Here is an 18,510-nt window from a genome sequence, read left to right on the forward strand (position 1 = left end):
AAGGCAGAAGTATATAATACTTCTCTTCGAGAGAAGTGTACAAGCACAAAGCGGGGTAAGTGTAACGTCACTCTTCCCAACTTCGGAACTTTTAGAGCAAGGTTACTAAAACGAATCACATGCGCGATAAATAGTTCCCTCATCATTACTCTATTAGCGTTGAAATTTTTGGCAAGACGCGCTTGTGCATTTTTGTCCCACGTCAAGACAATCAAGGTTTGTGGGATGATTGCTGGGGATTTAATGCCAAACAATTATAGAATTCACCTTACGGTGCGATGCCCATTTGTAGTTTGATGAGCGGGAAAGCAAACTAAAAGGGGTTCCTCGCCTGGGAAGAATGACGTTACATAACTAAAGCATTAAGAGGATACAGAGTATCATCCTTCTTCTATTATCCCCTTCTGGTAAAGGTAAGTGTCTATTCATTTTAGATTTTCTAAATAGCCGAGATCTACCGGGTCTACGATGTTGTAATTTACGCAGTTCGTCTCCGGTAATACTACTCCATTGTGGCAGCTTTCGTAGTATTATTAATCAATGAAAACTGCGTAAGTTACGTAAGGTAATCAATGTCACTTTAAAGATGGCTGAAAAGTGAGAAAGGCCGATCGATTTTGTTTACTACTTTTTAGTTAAATTTATAAGTGTTAATTATGTCTTACACCGAATTGGAACAAGGGTACCAAGATTTAAGACAATCCAGGCCAGTTTTTTATATCGATGAAGATGAATATATATTATACCGAATGGATAAAGTACGTAAAATACCTTGGTTGTCCTCGATATAAACACTTTAGGCCTTTGCTAAATGGCTTCTTTTTGGTTTGGATGGACTTTTTTGGGACAAATGGTATAGGTCGTGACCTTGTCAACCTAGCTGTCCACCAAGGGCATATTGTTTTTGCTTTGGTTTATTTGTTTTTATCAAAAAAAAAATGTCATTCTTTTTTACAGACTGCGTAGACATTGTTCGCATCAGCCCTTTTACGCTAATATTGCGTGATTGTATCCACCCAATTTTTTTCCCGAGAGCGCACATTTCTATCTTTCACAGTCCAGTTTCAATTTTTCTTTTCAAATGGTAGGCCTACTAGTCTATTTTTCTTTGGTTTTTATTGGTTTTATAGTTAATAAGGGGGTTTAATGTTGCCAAGCCAATGCCAAGATTGTTAAATCTTTGACAATAAACGCTTGATTTTTTAGTTATTGTTATTTTACAAACTTGTATCATGGATAAACAATGCGCGTGCGGAAATTTGTTTTCACGCTATAGGATAGGCAACTCCCTATCTCGAACGACAGCTTATTCTGTATATACTTTGTTACAACATCGGTTGTCAGCACGCGCAAAGCTAGGTTTCTATGTAATCTAGCTTTGCGCGTGCTGACAAGAGACAAAAAACTTCAGGATCTTCAGGATTTAAAATCAGTTTAAAATATCCTGAAGTTTTTTGTCTCTTGACAGCACGCGCAAGGCTAGGTTACATAGAGACCTAGCTTTGCGCGTGCTGACAACCGATGTTGTAACGGAGTATATACAGAATATGCCGTCGCTCGAGATAGGGAGTTGCCTATCCTGTAGAGTGAAAACAAATTTCCTCACGCGCATTCTTTATCCATGCTTGTATCGTAGGATTTTGAGTGTAAGAGCTCCACAGACGAAGATGAGGAGCTATCCGAAGGCAAACAAGTCGTTGTTGGTATTTGCGCCATGGCTAAAAAGTCTCAATCAAAACCCATGAAGGAGATATTGGTTCGATTGGAAGAATTTGAGTACATCAAAACAATAGTCTTCTCAGAGGAAGTAATTTTAAATGTAATAAACTTTTCTCCGATGATTAAACCAGTTCAGATGGTTCCTGCAGTTGCAAAGTCATTTGCAGTTAGAGAAAGACTGGTTCATTTCGAAATATAATCAATTTTTCCATAATTATAATTAATGAATAACCACTCTTTTTCATAAGAAACTCACTCAAATATATATATATAGCATACCCAGTTGCCGAGGGGCTAATCACTCTTGCAAAAAATTAAAATTTTTGTTCATTAAAATTATTGCAACTGGGTATAATGCATTGTATCAAGTAATTTAGTTTAGCTTCAACCCAAGATAGAAAATCTCATTAATCAAAACAATAAATGAGATTTTTTAGCATTAATTATATATCTTAGATTTAATTATTTCTCGATCCCCGGTCATTTTTCTTAAAAAAGGAACCAGTTGAAAAATGGCCTCTATGCGATTGTTTGATATCCTTCCATTCCCGAGGGTTTCCCTTGGAGAAAGCCATTCAATACGCAAACTTAAGGCAACCCTTTATAATTAATGACTTGTATATGCAGTTTGATATTCAAGATAGGTAAATTAACCTTTCCTAATTAGGCCTAAAAGAGCTGGGTTTTGATGGTTTCTAAAATAAATCTTTAATGCGCAGGAGAAAGGTTTATAGTATTCTCGAAGGTGCTGGTATAGAGCTTCCAAGATACGCGGTTTTAGATAGAGATTCCGCGGAATCAGTTGGTAATTAACGAGCCATTCTTATTTTCTAATTAATAATTATTGTCAGGGTTCATACAAATCCTGGAGAACTTGGAAATGTCAGGGAAATAAATTTTCCGCAAAAAATTCAGGGAAATTTGGGGGCTTGTTGTCTATAAGGGATTTCTCCAAATTTCGGGCAAATACATGGAACAAAATCTGGAAAATCGGTTTCCCAAATGTTGTACGAACCCTGATTGCGAGGGGCTAATCACTGTCAGATAAACTGTACACCGATTGCGTGTAATAATTTTAGCACTGTTGAGGGCAGGACTTTAAAAGATTACGCGTAATCACTTAAGTACTATAGCCGTCTGCACCTATAGAGTAGTGTCAGTACTACGTATGCAAACGTCATACTCATATCCTTCTATCTCTTAGCTCAGTGTCATCCCCCCTTCTAGGCGCGTACAGTTACAGTATGATCTCCTCTTTCAAGAGCGCGCCTAGAGGTAGCGAAGGGATACACAGTGTACACCCCCTCTCTAACGTTTTTAAGTTTATTACACACTGAGTGAGCGGCCCCTCGCCCGATTGCACCCCGATCGCGTAGTTTGAAAACTAACGAATATATTCTTATGGTACACGTTAGAACACGAGTTGGTTGAAGGGGAAGATCACGTTGAAGTCAACGGAGTTATTTTTAATAAGCCTTTTGTTGAGAAGCCAATCTCGGCGGAGGATCATAACATTTTTATTTATTATCCCACGTCAGCCGGTGGAGGCAGTCAAAGGCTTTTTAGAAAGATAGGCAGTCGAAGTAGCGTTTACTCGCCAGAAAGTAGAGTAAGGAAAACAGGGTCTTATATTTACGAAGAATTTATGCCCACCGATGGAACCGATGTCAAAGTTTACACGGTGGGACCCGATTACGCCCACGCCGAAGCCAGAAAATCACCGGCTTTGGATGGAAAAGTTGAAAGAGATAAAGAAGGAAAAGAAATTAGATATCCCGTTATTTTAAGTAATACTGAGAAGTTCATAGCTCGGAAAGTTTGTTTAGCATTTCGAGTGAGTCCTATTAGTAGTAATTAAACCTAGGGGGAGGCTTATCCGCTAATTAACTTAATTAATATACGTTAATTAATTAGCAAACTGTTTGCGGGTTTGATCTTCTCAGAGCTAACGGAAAGTCTTACGTTTGCGACGTTAATGGATTTAGTTTTGTAAAAAATTCTATGAAATATTACGATGATTGCGCCAAAATTTTAGGGTAATTACTCCTTTTTAATTACCCTATAGGGAGCTAACAGTTCTGACCCTGAAACGTTACACCCTTCTATCTCTTACTGGAGTTTTATCCCCCCCCCTAACGGTTGGAAACAGTATAGAGTGGTGTCAGAAGCGCCGGTGTGACGTCACCCATGCTGTTTTCCCATAAAGAAAAAACGGTAACTGTCATGGCCGCCCATTGCTAAAGGCAGACTCGTGACGTTTAACCTTGGATCTGACGTCACAACTGACAGCACTCTATTCTACGCGCAAAAATGCCAACCAGAGAGGGGCTGCGTGACGTCAGATTTTCTCTTCCCCCTAGCCAGTTTTTAGCTCCCTATAGAGCTACCTCAGACGCTTTAGTGTGACGTCACCCATGGGGTACAAAAGCGGTACCAAACCTGGCCGACCACTAAATAAGCACTGACGTCACAACTGAGATAGCTCTATTCAAAGCTATGGCGTATTTAAATTTAATTCCAATTAAATTATAATTAGGAATATGATTCTACGGGAACTCGCGCCCCAACTTCATATTCCTTGGTCAGTGCCTTTTCAATTAGATGATCCCCCGATAGTCCCCACAACATTTGGAAAAATGTAATTAATTAAAATCAAAGCTCTACACCGCGTAATTTAATTTAATTAGAATTAGAATTAAACTAGTTCTAATTAAAATTAGGATGGAACTTCGATGCGTCGTGGCTATAATTCGTCACGGTGATCGAACTCCCAAACAAAAAATGAAGATGGAAGTGAAACATCCTAAGTAATTATAATTAAAACTTAACCGAGTTTGAGGGGAATGAGCGAATCGTTGAAAGGACCCCCCCCGGAATTAAATTAAAGTTATGTTTATTTAAATTGAAAATTTCTGGAGGGGTCTATTAAAGGGAGGGTGAAGTAGAAAATCAAGTGATTTTTTATCGATTTTTCTACTAATTATAAGACCAGTCTGCATAGTGGAACATTCAGGAAATACCAGCTCCGAATGATTTTAAAATTCAAATTAGGTTCAGATTTTAAGGATAATTTTAAACAAGGACTGCCGACCAATCACGCAACGCCCTGCCTTTTTATTAACAAAATTCTCGTGGCACGCGCCATGCCTAAAGAAATTTATCACGAGATTTGATAAAATTCGCGCGAGGCATGGAACGTGCCACGAGAATTTTGTTAACAAAAAGGCAGGGCGTTACGCGATTGGTCGGCAGTCCTTGTTTAAAATTATCCTTAAAATCTGAACCTAATTTGAATTTTAAAATCATTCGGAACTGGTATTTCCTGAATGCTGGTCTTATAATTAGTAGAAGAATCGATAAAAAATCACTTGATTTTCTACTTCACCCTCCCTTTAAAAGGGCCTTTCCGTATTCGCTCAATCTGAACCGTATCAAATCATTATAAGGTTTTGAAAATTAGCCTTTCGTTCTTAAGGTTTTTCGAGATCTTTGATAAATACGGTGGCTTCAAAGATGGCCACATTAAATTGAAAAAACCCAAACAATTGCAGGTATTACGCCAAATTCGCGTTATAATCTTAATTAATTAAATTAATTAATTATTGTTATTTTCTTTGATTAAAAAGGAAATATTAGACGTTTCTCGCTTCTTACTGAACGAAATCGAACAAAAACCCGATTTAGAAATTGAGGAAAACAAAGCTAAACTTGAACAACTTAAAGCCGTCTTAGAAATGTAAGTTTAAACCCTTTTTTTTTTAAATTAACTCTTATTAAAATAGTTTGTTTGCGTTTATCGTTAACATATCAACATCAATCAATCAATCAATGTAGTTGCGCTCCTTGCATTATTCATTGCCAGAATTACTTAATAATATTGCAGTTTATTGCGCAATGTTTTGGGAATTATTGTTAGGGTTAGGGATAGCGCCGCCGCGAAAGAATTCAGGGAAAATGAAATTTACTTACCTTAACACCTTCCCCGAGTAAGTCAATTTAGTCAGGTCAGGAACTCTTTGAAAAATGATTTGAAATGCGAAAAAAATGGATCCTAACCCCTTTTGCAAATATATTGGGCCGCGTCTTGGTGGCGTCTTTAGGTCAGACAAACACGTGACACTTGTTTGATTCCCTCTCTGAAACGCTAGAGCAAGTAGATAGAGATGTTAAAGGCTTTGTTGGGACCGTGGGACAAAGGGAAAGGACTTCTTCCACTAAAAGAGCTTAGGGGGTTGGAGGGGGAGGGTGAAAAGGAGTTAGAGAGTTTAAAGAACAGCGGCAACAACCTCTCTTGTGGCCCGGGGCAGGGGATCACCGGGGTAAGGGGCTTTTAGAATTTTCTTCGTCCTTCGTTTCGTACTTGGTAGCGACATGGAACCATATCGAGACCCCCCCCCCCCCAAGTTATTTTGGGGTTGTAAACGAGCGAGGGTGGGGGAGGGATGGTTAAACTCGCTAAAAGGTGGTTGTTTTGACAAGTTCTTGGAAAAAGTATTTCATTTCGTTGCGAAATCGCGACCACGTGTTTTTCGGGGGTTCCAAAGGGGCGAGCCGGAGTGGCGGCGCGGGGAACGGGGGTTCAACTCGCTAAACTAAAAGGTTAGGTTATTTTGATAAGATCTTGTCGCCAGTTCGTTTTTTTTTTTCGGGTTTTTTTTTGTGTGAAGGGTGAAGTAGTTAAACGTTTTATGGCAGGATAAGGCTACTGGCCACTTTGGAAAATATTCAAGTACTTTCCCTGTCAGATTGATTTACTGTTCCGTTTTATTGTCACTATTTTTAGCAACCTTGAAATTTCTATACAGCTTATGGGCTATTTTTATGTGGAATTATAGAGGATTTTTAAAGGAAAAGGCTGGTCGGATTTTAAAGGGAAAGGCCGGTCGAAATTTTAAAGGGAAAGACCGGTTGAAATTTTAAAGGGAAAGACCGGTTGAAATTTTAAAGGGAAAGACCGGTTGAAATTTTAAAGGGAAAGACCGGTTGAAATTTTAAAGGGAAAGGCTGGTCGAAATTTTAAAGGGAAAGATAGATCGAAATTTTAAAGGGAAAGTAAGGTCGGATTTTAAAGGGAAAGTAAGTTCGGATTTTAAAGGGAAAGTAAGTTCGGATTTTAAAGGGAAAGGAAGGTCGGATTTTAAAGGGAAAGATTAGTCGGAATTTAAAGGGAAAGTAAGATCGGATTTTAAAGGGAAAGACAGGTCAAATTTTTTTATTTTTATTTATTTATTTAACACTACAAAATGTTGCTTCACATAGCCATCGGGTGGCTTGTATGGGAATTTAAAATAAATGTGACATAATTAAGTAATACCCCGATATGGCGTCTTCTATTTATCGTCTGCTTAGTTTAAAGTCAAAATTTTAATTAACTCGAATTAAATAATTGGAAAGCATCTTGTTAAGCGCCTGTTTTAGCGGGGTTGCAAATACTAACGTAATTTTGTCGATAGGATTAACTTCAGTTCTTCCTACGGTTACCTGTACAATCGATTACGATCTACGAGATCAGATCCGTGTTTGGTGGTTCCAAGGTAAAAACAAAACCAAACAAACCTAATTAATTATTTTGAAAAAAACCAAAAAAAGACAAAACAAAATGTGTCTCGTGATTCCTCCCCCCAACCGCTTTATTATTATTAATTTTATTTAATAATTAATAACTAATTAATTAATTTTGTTGTCTTAAACTAATTACGCTTGCGCTATTTGTTGAATTTTTTGTTTCTTTTGTTGAATATTTTTTTATTTAACCCACGGAGTAGTGGCACTCCGTGTTAACTACCCGTAGAGCGTAATGTAGTCAAAGGCAGGGTGGTGCCATTACTCTATTTTCCCCCAAAAATGTTAATTAGCTTGCGAGAAATGTAACGATGCAAGGAGTGCGGCTAAAGTGTTTTGATCAATCCCAAAACAATTTATGATCTGGGAAAGAATATTTTATCCTGTGTTTGTGAAATAGTGTGCAAATACGTGGTTATGATGTGCAATGGTTTAATTCTTGCACTTTTACTGATTTTAAACGGATAAGAATTAGCCAAAATTCCGTTTAAAGTCTGCCGATAATTATTAAATGTAATTGGGGAATGTGTAATTGCTTTTGCAAGGTACGGACATTTCTCTGGAATAAATCGTAAAGTTCAACTGAAATATCAACCAAAGGGTAGACCTAGAAAATCAAGTAGCGACGAAGGTGCGTTAATACTAGAAATGTCATAAGTAACATAAAAATGCCCGGGGATTTAAAAAATAGGCCAAAATGGCCGGGGATTTTAAAACATAGGCCAAAATGGCCGGGGATTTTAAAACATAGGCCAAAATGTCCGAGGATTTTAAAAAATAGGACAAAAATGGACGGGGATTTAAAAAATAGGACAAAAATGGCTGGGGATTTAAAAAGTAGGCAAAAATACCCGGGATTTAAAAAATAGGCTAAAAATACCCGGGATTTAAAAAAATAGGCTAAAAATGCGCGGGGATTTGAAAAATAGGTCAAAATGGCCGGGGATTTAAAAAATGGGCCAAAATGCCCGGGGGATTTAAAAAATGGGCCAAAATGCCCGGGGATTTAAAAAATGGGCCAAAATGCCCGGGGATTTAAAAAATGGGCCAAAATGCCCGGGGATTTAAAAAATGGGCCAAAATGCCCGGGGATTTAAAAAATGGGCCAAAATACCCGGGGATTTAAAAAATAGGCTAAAATGCCCCGGGATTTAAAAAATAGGCTAAAATGCCCGGGATTTAAAAAATAGGCTAAAATGCCCTGGATTTAAAAAAATAGGCAAAAATACCCGGGATTTAAAAAAATAGGCAAAAATACCCGGGATTTAAAAAAAATAGGCAAAAATACCCGGGATTTAAAAAAAATAGGCAAAAATACCCGGGATTTAAAAAAAATAGGCAAAAATACCCGGGGATTTAAAAAATAGGCAAAAATACCCGGGGATTTAAAAAATAGGCAAAAATACCCGGGGATTTAAAAAATAGGCAAAAATACCCGGGATTTAAAAAAATAGGCAAAAATACCCGGGGATTTAAAAAATAGGCAAAAATACCCGGGGATTTAAAAAATAGGCAAAAATACCCGGGGATTTAAAAAATAGGCAAAAATACCCGGGGATTTAAAAAATAGGCAAAAATACCCGGGGGTTTAAAAAAAATAGGCAAAAATACCCGGGGATTTAAAAAAATAGGCTAAAAATGCCCGGTGATTTAAAGAAATAGGCCAAAAATGCCCGCGTATTTAAAAAATAGGCCAAAATTTATTTTCCATAGAACAATATAGTCCCTCCCTTTTTGCACACACCCTGTATTAGAGACTCTAAGACCTACAGCTTAGTAAAAATTAATTAAATTCTCTTTTACTTAATTTCAGACGCGCCTAGAGAACCTTCGTTAGTTCTCATATTAAAATGGGGCGGTGAACTTACACCGGCCGGTCGTGTTCAGGCCGAAGAGTTAGGTCGAGTTTTCAGATGTATGTACCCCGGTGGTCAAGGTAAAGGTCAATTTTTCCATCCATATTTGCCCATCTTCGGTGACATTAAGTTTACATTAGGAATTATTATTTTATTACGCCCCCCCCCGTCACCCCCTACTGGTTCTTTTATTTATTTATTTATTTTTGTTTATTTATTTCTGGAATCTTCAACAAGGCACTTTTTTCTTAAACGTATTCTTAAACCTATATTATTTATTTTAATTTTATTTTGAAAATTCATTGCATGGTTTAATTTTAATTTTTTTTATTTAAGTTAATTATTACTGTTAAAATTAATTTTAACGCCGATAGGTCCTTTAATTAGAGAAATGGGAATTAATTATTTTTTTTAGTTTCAAAAGCTTCGTAGTCTTAAAATCTCAATATCAAGTACAATATTAAAAAATAATCTTTAATTTTACGCGAAATTAAATTAAATTAAATATTTAAATTATAATTATTTATTAAAAGTTTAAATTTAAATTTAAGCTTAAGGCCGCTTTTTTGTTTTCAAAAACTGACGCTGGGCAAAAGTGGACAGAGAGAAAGAGAACGAAAGGAAATTAAGTAAAACTTGGGATTTAATTAGTTGTAATTAACAACTTAAATAATTAACAAACTAATTTCCGTTGTTGTTTTTAATTACTACTACTACTTATACTTGATTATGAGAAAAAAAGAGTGAGGTTTTAGTAGCATTTTCGCATGGTTTTTTTGGAATTGTTATTTAAGTGTAGTTTAATTATAACTAACCGCCTTGAGTCCCTTAACCCTTTTTGGGGTTTTTATTTTGGCTTTTTTTGTTTTTGGTTTTTTGAAGATTTTTTCTTCGAAGAATTTAGTCGTTTTACGCGGAATACATACAGCTACTAGGAATAATTGCGTAGCCATTTTCACTCAAGGCGGGTTTTGTGGGAGGAGCTAGAGACGAATCATTACGTATGACGAATTTACCTCGTGAATTTATATAGAGCTATTTCAGTGGGGGAAAAATTTCGTCTGCTACGAAAATTGGGCCTGCCTTTGAGTGTAGGGCGGCCCTTTTATGAGGGTTTTCTCTATGGGCAAATAGGATTGGTGACGTAGCCATTACCCCCTCTGAAATAGATCTATATTGAGCGTTGCACCTTGCGCAACAACCAATGAAATTACGGTTAGAAAAACGTCCGAATTATGAGAGGCGTGACGTGTAATTCTCAAAACTCCGCCCATAAAACCCGCCTAGATATTATTACACTTGAGATAAGGGGACGCTATATGATTCCTATAAGTTGTATGTATTCTCTCTTACATTTAGAAGGGTAGATTACGAAAAAAAAAAAAAAACATTTTGTTTTTAATTAAAACAAATTTTATCTCATTTTTTTTGTCAATCTACGTAAACAGATGGCTCTAATATTGTCTGCATTCCCGAAGACTCTGTTGAGAGTGAGTCCCATAGATTTTAAGCACGAAACATTTTAGTTAAATAGATATAAACTATTAATTAACGAGTCGATGTTGTTTGTGTTTGTGCCTTGTTGACTAATTGTTTGTGTGTGTTTATTATTTATACATTTAAGTATTATTTCGCACGTTTTTCTTTAGATTTAAGTTAGAATCTTTTAGGCACATATTTTTTTGTCCTATATGGGGTCGAAATAATTAAATCTAATTGACAATTAATTAAATTGTTCGTCAGGCGAGTACGCGGGGACTAGAGGATTGGGCTTGTTAAGACTTCATAGTACCTATCGTCATGATTTAAAAATTTACGCGTCTGATGAAGGAAGGGTTCAAATGACAGCGGCCGCTTTCGCTAAAGTAATTTAATTTAATTTAATTTAAATCAGATTAATTTTACGTAGGATATTAATGAAGTTTTCTTAATATCAAAAGGGTTTACTCGCGTTGGAAGGGGAATTAACCCCCATTTTAGTACAAATGGTTAAAAGCGCCAATACAAATGGTCTTCTAGATAACGATTGCGATTCTAGTAATTTTCAAAATATGTAAGATGGTTTTTTTCGCAACGGGAAATAGGCTATTTCATTAATTACTTGCGGAGAAACCAACACACACTTTCACTGCCTCAAGTGGTGCTTCTTGGAAATAACCCCCCACCCCCTTCGGTCTTTGTTTCTCTTCTAAAATTAATGGAAAAGTCTATTCGTTAGGGGTTTTTTTTTCTTCAAATATTGCCTATTTTAGGGTAAAACAAAGATTGCACGACGCGCTACAAACCGATAAAGATTTTACTCAAGAAGATTACGAAAAAGTTAGTGTATAATCAGGGATAGATTTAATTTTAGAAGTAGGAATGGAGAACGGTTAGTATTTACTTCAGTCCACTCCGACTCAATAGAGCCCCTCCCTCCAACACGTAACGAAAAGTTAAAATATCTTATTGGATGCTCACTTAAACTACGTTTTGATGATGTTGCTGACGGGGACGGCGAAAAATACGTAATTCCTTTTTACCTCTGTCGCTCGCCATGACCCGCCTTTTCTTTCATACTCCCCCCCCGTCCCGTGGAAGGGGGTCCGGGACTTTGACGAGCGCCCAGATTACTCTGTTCTCCATTCCTACTTCTAAAATTAAATCTATCCCTGATATAATTAATTACGCCGCGTAATCGTGTCTATAGTAATTAACTCTAAAAATTTTAATTTAATTTAATTACAGTTAAATCCGACTAAAGCTAGATCGATTCAAAACGCGTTACAATTTATTAAAAACCCGGTGAAAACGTGTCAACACGTTTACGAATTAGTACAAAATTTAAACGCGTTAATTAAACGAAAAAGGGAAGATCCTCGGGTTCAAGAATCGCCTTTATATCACGGCGAAACGTGGGATTTAATGCACAGACGATGGTCGAAACTCGAAAAGGATTTCAAACAGAAGAACGATAAATTCGATATCAGTAAAATTCCCGATATTTACGATTGCATCAAATACGATTTACAGCACAATCAGTACTCGTTACAATTTCCTCACGCCGAAGAACTTTATATTTACGCCAAAGCCTTAGCCGATATCGTCATACCTCAAGAATACGGAATAACGCAAAATGAAAAGCTAACCATTGGATTGGGCATCTGCACACCCTTACTTAAAAAAATTAGAGCCGATTTACACCGTAATATCGATCCATCCGAAGATGATACCGAAAATGTTAATAGACTTAATCCAAGGTGATTAATTAAGACCATTTTCTTAATCACTTGCCATCCGTCTCTACCGAGGGGCTGATCACTTGCGAAATCGAGTGTACAAACGCCCATGAAATCAGATTTCCAACATCTTGATTCTTGAAATCTGTTGAAATCATAAAACTTCTATGGAAATTTTGAAATCTCTGTTGAAATCATGAAATTTTTCCAATTTTTTTGGAAATCTTACGAAATTTTTCCAATTTTTTTGGAAATCTTACGAAATTTTTCCAATTTTTTTGGAAATCTTACGAAATTTTTCCAATTTTTTTGGAAATCTTACGAAATTTTTCCAATTTTTTTGGAAATCTTACGAAATTTTTCCAATTTTTTTGGAAATCTTACGAAATTTTTCCAATTTTTTTGGAAATCTTACGAAATTTTTCCAATTTTTTTGGAAATCTTACGAAATTTTGGTGAAATTTTTGGAAATTGTAAAAATTTCTGAAATTTTTCAAATCTTTAGAAATCATTAGGAATTATTTGAAATCTGAAATCGAGTGTACATATTTTTTGGAAGTGATCAGCCCCTCGGTCTCTGCGCATGCACTCTCGTGATACAAAAAGACTATACAGCGCAGGCGCCAAAACGCGAGATGGAAGGCAAAGTTGCTACCCCCGCGTCTTTCCCTTTTAGTTATATCTCGAAATGGTCTATTAATTTGAATGTATTTTGTTTTTCGACACGCACTTAGATACTCTCACGGAGTTTCGAGTCCCGGTAGACACGTTCGAACTCGTTTATATTTTACAAGCGAGAGTCACATTCATTCGTTATTGACCGTGCTACGCTACGGAAGCCTTCAAGATGTGAGGAAATCTGTTTATCACTCTTTACCTGTGGGTATTGTTCAGTCATTTCCTTTAAACAAATGCAATATAATATTAAGATTTACCAACACAGCACTCCACGCCCCAACCCCAACCCCCCAAATATTGTTCAGCACCAATACACTAACTAATACCTATTTCACCGCCCTAATCTTCTTCCGTAATCAATTAAACTTTTGTGACTTAATAATATCCATCCAAATTTGAATTTATCGCTAATGCTTTACCCCCCTTCCCCGATATCCTTAAGTATTTTTGTTATTTCAGGCTTAAATTAAATTAATTTTAATCGTAATAGACCATTCTATTAATTCCATAAGAGAGGTAAAGACCATAGGGGCGGGGGAATGGAGATACCTTCTTGGGTTTTTCCTTAGTGTGACTTCACTCGTGAACCAAAGCGGTACCAAACATGGCTCCCACTGCCAAAACTAAGCCCGTGACGTTTTACCTAGGCACCCTGACGTCACAACTGACGTAGATCTATTACAGGAATGGGTCTATTGCGTGACCTCCCCTGACCAAAGGGGCTATTTCCTTAGTGTCACGTCACTCATGAACCAAAGTGGTACCAAACATGGCTCGCACTGCCACCAAACCTAAGCCCGTGACGTTTTACCTAGACACCCTGACGTCACAACTGATGTAGCTCTATTACAGGAATGGGTCTTTTGCGTGACCTCCCCCGAACAAAGGGGCTATTTCCTTAGTGTCAAGGCACTCATGAACCAAAGTGGTACCAAACATGACTCCCACTGCCAAAACTAAGCCCGTGACGTCACAACTTGGATTGGAATGGTCTATCGCGTGAAATATCTGCACTCCTTTGTTCTAACCATTAAAAACATCCCCCTTTCCCCCAAAAAGTGGCATATTTGCATTTAAATTTATGTAAATCGGTAGTTTCTATATTTATAAGTCTTTGGGTTGGTTTAAATCACGAAGGAATCGAAAGACGAACAATGGAGACGCGCTATGGATTACGTTAGCGCCGTTTCCGAACTTAATTACATGACGCAAGTCGTTATTATGCTCTACGAAGATCCAACTAAAGATCCTTATTCGGAAGAGAGGTTTCACGTTGAACTACATTTTAGTCCGGGTGTCGTTTGTTGCGTACAAAAGAATTTGCCTCCCGGACCCGGATTTCGACCCCAAACTAGAAGTAGTTCCAAGGATCGTTTGAGTCAAATGGAAAAGATCGTTTTGGGTACGACGGTGCCACCTGATATTGAAAAACCCGGTTGTATCGAAGAGGAAGGCGATGATTTAACTTTGGAAGATGAAATGAGGTTGGAAGATACCTTCAGTGATTCCGAATCCCCGACCATATCCGAGGAAGCTGAGACTAAAACGCCCGATTTCTCCTCGTCCGGAAGTCGACCCAATGATTTCTCGTCGTCCGGAAGTAGACCCAAATCTTCCGAACCTATTCCAATTAAGCAATGTTCTCCTAGACCCGAAATGGTCAATCGTAAGTTAATTTTTTATAGTTTAATTCAATTGTTTTAAGCAACGTAATCTTTAATTTAATTCAATTGTACGTAATCTTTAATTTAATTTAATTCAATTCAATTGTTTTTAATCAAAGTAATCTTTAATTTAATTCAATTCAATTGTTTTTAATCAAAGTAATCTTTAATTTAATTCAATTGTTTTTAATCAACTTAATCTTTAATTTAATTCAATTGTTTTTAATCAACTTAATCTTTAATTTAATTTAATTCAATTGTTTTTAATCAACGTAATCTTTAATTTAATTCAATTGTTTTTAATCAACTTAATCTTAAATTTAATTTAATTCAATTGTTTTTAATCAAAGTAATCTTTAGTTTAATTTAATTCAATTGTTTTTAATCAACGTTATTTAATTAAATTGTTTTTGTTTTCCCTTTTTTCTTTTAGGTACTGAACCAGTTAAAAAATCATTTCCGATCATGCGCAGTCACTCCGATAGTCAAAGACCGCGCAGTTTGGAGTGCGACACCGTTACGGAAAAAGCCACTAAAAATCCTGCAGGTCAGATAAAAAATTTCCATTATTTTATCACCCCCTATTCGATCCATAATTAAAATTAAAAAAACAAAAAAAAATCAATTACAATTGGGATAGTTAAATTTATAAAATAGTTTTGTACTGGTTTAATTATTTAGGCTTAGTTTTATATTTATTTATTTATGTTTATATTTATCTTCATCAATTAATTTTTTTTATATATATAAAAATTTGGGGAACAATTTTTTGGCAACTTTTGCATGATAGCTTCCTGACTAATTACTTAAATGCTTAATTAACAAACTTCACTTACGATTCTTCGCCTAAACAATACGGTACACAGCTATCCTAAATCGATCGAGTCTATTTGATTACTATATACTTCTACCTACCATAAGTTTATAAGATACGTTCCTCTATAAGTTTGTCACTTGTTACAAACTGGAGCTTATCGAAAACCGAGTGTAGGACTTGTCGTTTTCGAACTATAAGTCTCTAGCATTACGAAGTATAGGGTCTTTGCGCGTGACGTCAAGTTACCTACCCCCTTTCCTCTCCCCTTGCCGGCTGCCCGCTCTGGCCACGTTAGGACGCCATGTTGACATCCCCTGAAAACCGGTTTTTGCCCCCTATTTCTTCCCCCCTTTTACTCTCGCGGAAACACCCTATAGTAAGTGTCATACTTATGGAAGGAACATATCACTTATAAACTTATGCCTTCTACCTACTGTTAAAGCCAGCCAAAAATTTTTTATAACACTTATATATCTATTTATGACAACAAATTGGCAATGCGCATGATTTGGTTTCGTTGGTTATGGATTATATTATAACAAGAAGTGAAATCTAGTTTATTAGGGAGAAGGTATAAATTCGCGCCACATTTCTTATCTCCAGTCCAAACGTAGGTCCGGAGTTAATCCCCTCCTCTAAATTACAACCAGCATCTCATTGGTTCTTGAAAACTCACGTCAGCGCGACGCGAATGACTAAAATTAGTCTTATTTTCCGACAGAGGAGAGGCGAAATAGCCCCCGGCTTCCTTTTACGTCCCCCCCCCCTAGCATTTTGAAAGGGGGACTGGGACTATGGCGCGCGAATACTTAGGCATCTTAAACCTTCTCCCTAGTAAGCTAGTTATCACTTCTTAATTATAAATAAAGGTTAAAGGTTAACTAAAAGGGGAAAAAATTTAAAAAAAATCAGATTTTAAAATATTTTCACCATCCATTTTCAATCATCTGTTTGATTTTAATTACAATTTGCACCAAAAAAAAATACATATTCACGTAGTTTTTGTTTATTTTTAATTTATTTTTATTTTCTTCCCACGTTTTTTATTTATTTTTATCATCTTTCTTTTGTCGTTGCATGAAAAACAAAATTGTCACTTGTCCTTCTGTTTCCTGAACTTTTTTGATATTTCTTCTCCCTCTGCCCGCCCGCCCACCGTTGACAAAAATACCAAAAAAAAAACAATAAACAATGGCCCCTCAAAACAAAAACAATACAAATACCAGGTAGTCCTCACACTCAGAGTCTGGAAGATGTTTCCAACACTAAAAAAACCAACACAAGTGGAACAGGTGAGAATACCTTAACCAAAAAAAAAAAAAAACCTGTCTTATACGTAAATAAATACAGAGAGATAAGAAATAGGTGAATCTCTTTATAATAGTTAGTGTGTTTAACGCAGAGTTGTTGTTACTAACTAATTAGCTAGCTTTATTAAATGTGTTGCTCTAAATTTTTAATTGTAAAATACTATAAATACGCGCGCTGTTTTGTAATAACTTGCGCCATTAGGAAAATTAGGCTTAGCAGTTGCCAGAAGGATTTGCTAATTAAGTTTAGTTTTATCCGGGCCAATTTTTATGATTTGTTTTTGGGTTTAAACTGATTGAAATGTTTATTATTTTCGTTCATTATAGAGAGCTTCATCTGTTTATAAAATTATTCTGGTGGGTTAGGCTTAAATTTTAAAAATAGCTAAAAAAAAAATATACCAGTACTAAATAGGGTTAATTGTTTTATAATTTGAAATTCAAGTTGAAGTTGCTAGTTTTTTTTTCTGAAGGTTTTATTTCATCCCATTTTCCTAATTTTCTTTTTTTATCTTATGCGTCAGAAGGATTTAGACGTCATCGGCATTCCATTCCTGGTCAGTTAAATTCATATTTGAGAATGTGCAGCGCGGCTGATCTTCCTAAAATTTTTGGTTAGCTTTGACCTCTCGTTGGCCAATCCCCCTTTTTGACCTATTGTTAATACTTACGGTATTTCAGCCGGTTCCTCTGGTAGTTTGTTTAGCACTGCCGTCATTAGCGGCTCGTCCAGCGCGCCCGATTTGAAGAATGTCGTGCCTTTAGCCGCCGCCGGTAATTAATTATTTGCTCGCAAAAGAGGCCAAAGCTCATATCTTTTAATTTAATGTCGATTAACTCTCCCCTCCTTCCCTCCATCCCTTTTCTTTAGACGGATGTATGAACGTACCGACTATTAGACCTCTAGAAACGTTGCACAATGCGCTATCTTTAAAACAACTGGATACGTTCCTAGAAAGAATGACCAGCAACTCATTCCGGTTACCATTATCGACGTTAGCCCGCGTTTCGGCAGCCTATTCTGAGTTTGCTAGTGGTAGACACGCCCCATTATCGAATCCATCGTCTTTACCAGTTATTTCGCCTTCTAGCAGTACGTATAACCAAACAATATCGTAACCAAGGCTTAAAATGACGTTTTAAAACTGGTATTTACTAATTTTCCAAGGTTTTGGTTGGAGTGGACCACCCTCTTTCGTTTCAAGTAGTGGTCCATCTTCCCCTAATTCCTCAACTTTAGATATATGGGCCAGATGGAGGCAAGTAACCGAAGCCGAGCCCGCAACTGCTGATTCTTCGGGACCCGGAAGTAGAAATAGTTACAGCACGCCTCCTTCACCCCATGACCCTAACTATTACAATAATAGTTTATAAATAATTAATTGTTATTGTTGATAATAGAAATTAGTTTTTTATATAGAAGGAATAATGTCATAGTTGTATAAAGGGTTAATAGAAGTTAAAAGTTGTAAATAGTTTGGGTTTTGTACAAAAAAAAGTGTTCATCAGTTATTTAGTAATTTAATTAATTTTAATTTAAAGACGCGGTTAATCATGGCATTTCAATGAAATTATCAAAAATACCGCTTGTCTTTCGTTAATTGAAGGATTTTAATTTAATCTAGTCATTAAATTATAAATTCGAACCAATAAAGTTGATTGTTTTTTAAAAATAGGCTTAACTTC

General features: G+C 36.3%; 1 protein-coding gene across 2 annotated transcripts; it reads left to right on the forward strand.

The window, feature by feature from the left end:
• The first annotated feature begins 87 nt into the window (after positions 1-87).
• l(1)G0196 (inositol hexakisphosphate and diphosphoinositol-pentakisphosphate kinase) lies at positions 88-18,497 on the forward strand. Of its 2 annotated transcripts, XM_089868351.1 has the most exons (25): positions 88-758; positions 1,637-1,819; positions 2,218-2,363; positions 2,439-2,524; positions 3,135-3,553; positions 3,634-3,755; positions 4,256-4,357; positions 4,440-4,526; positions 5,180-5,270; positions 5,346-5,455; positions 7,827-7,912; positions 9,095-9,217; positions 10,586-10,627; positions 10,881-11,002; positions 11,078-11,190; positions 11,390-11,456; positions 11,865-12,376; positions 13,090-13,234; positions 14,171-14,699; positions 15,131-15,244; positions 16,741-16,806; positions 17,349-17,438; positions 17,506-17,598; positions 17,696-17,917; positions 17,993-18,497. In XM_089868351.1, exons 1-25 carry the CDS (start codon positions 657-659, stop codon positions 18,196-18,198), a joined length of 3,978 nt encoding a protein of 1,325 aa, XP_089724477.1. In that variant the 5' UTR covers positions 88-656; the 3' UTR covers positions 18,199-18,497. The 2 variants fall into 2 exon arrangements, with proteins under 2 accessions (XP_089724477.1, XP_089724478.1); XM_089868352.1 differs by lacking the exons at positions 16,741-16,806; positions 17,696-17,917; positions 17,993-18,497 and having other exon boundaries at positions 17,352-17,593.
• Positions 18,498-18,510: the final 13 nt, after the last annotated feature.

The sequence above is a fragment of the Phalangium opilio genome, unplaced genomic scaffold, assembly GCF_054372755.1.
Source record: "Phalangium opilio isolate 3A_F unplaced genomic scaffold, DU_Popi_V2 ptg000024l_1, whole genome shotgun sequence".
NCBI classification, from domain to species: Eukaryota; Metazoa; Arthropoda; class Arachnida; order Opiliones; family Phalangiidae; genus Phalangium; species Phalangium opilio.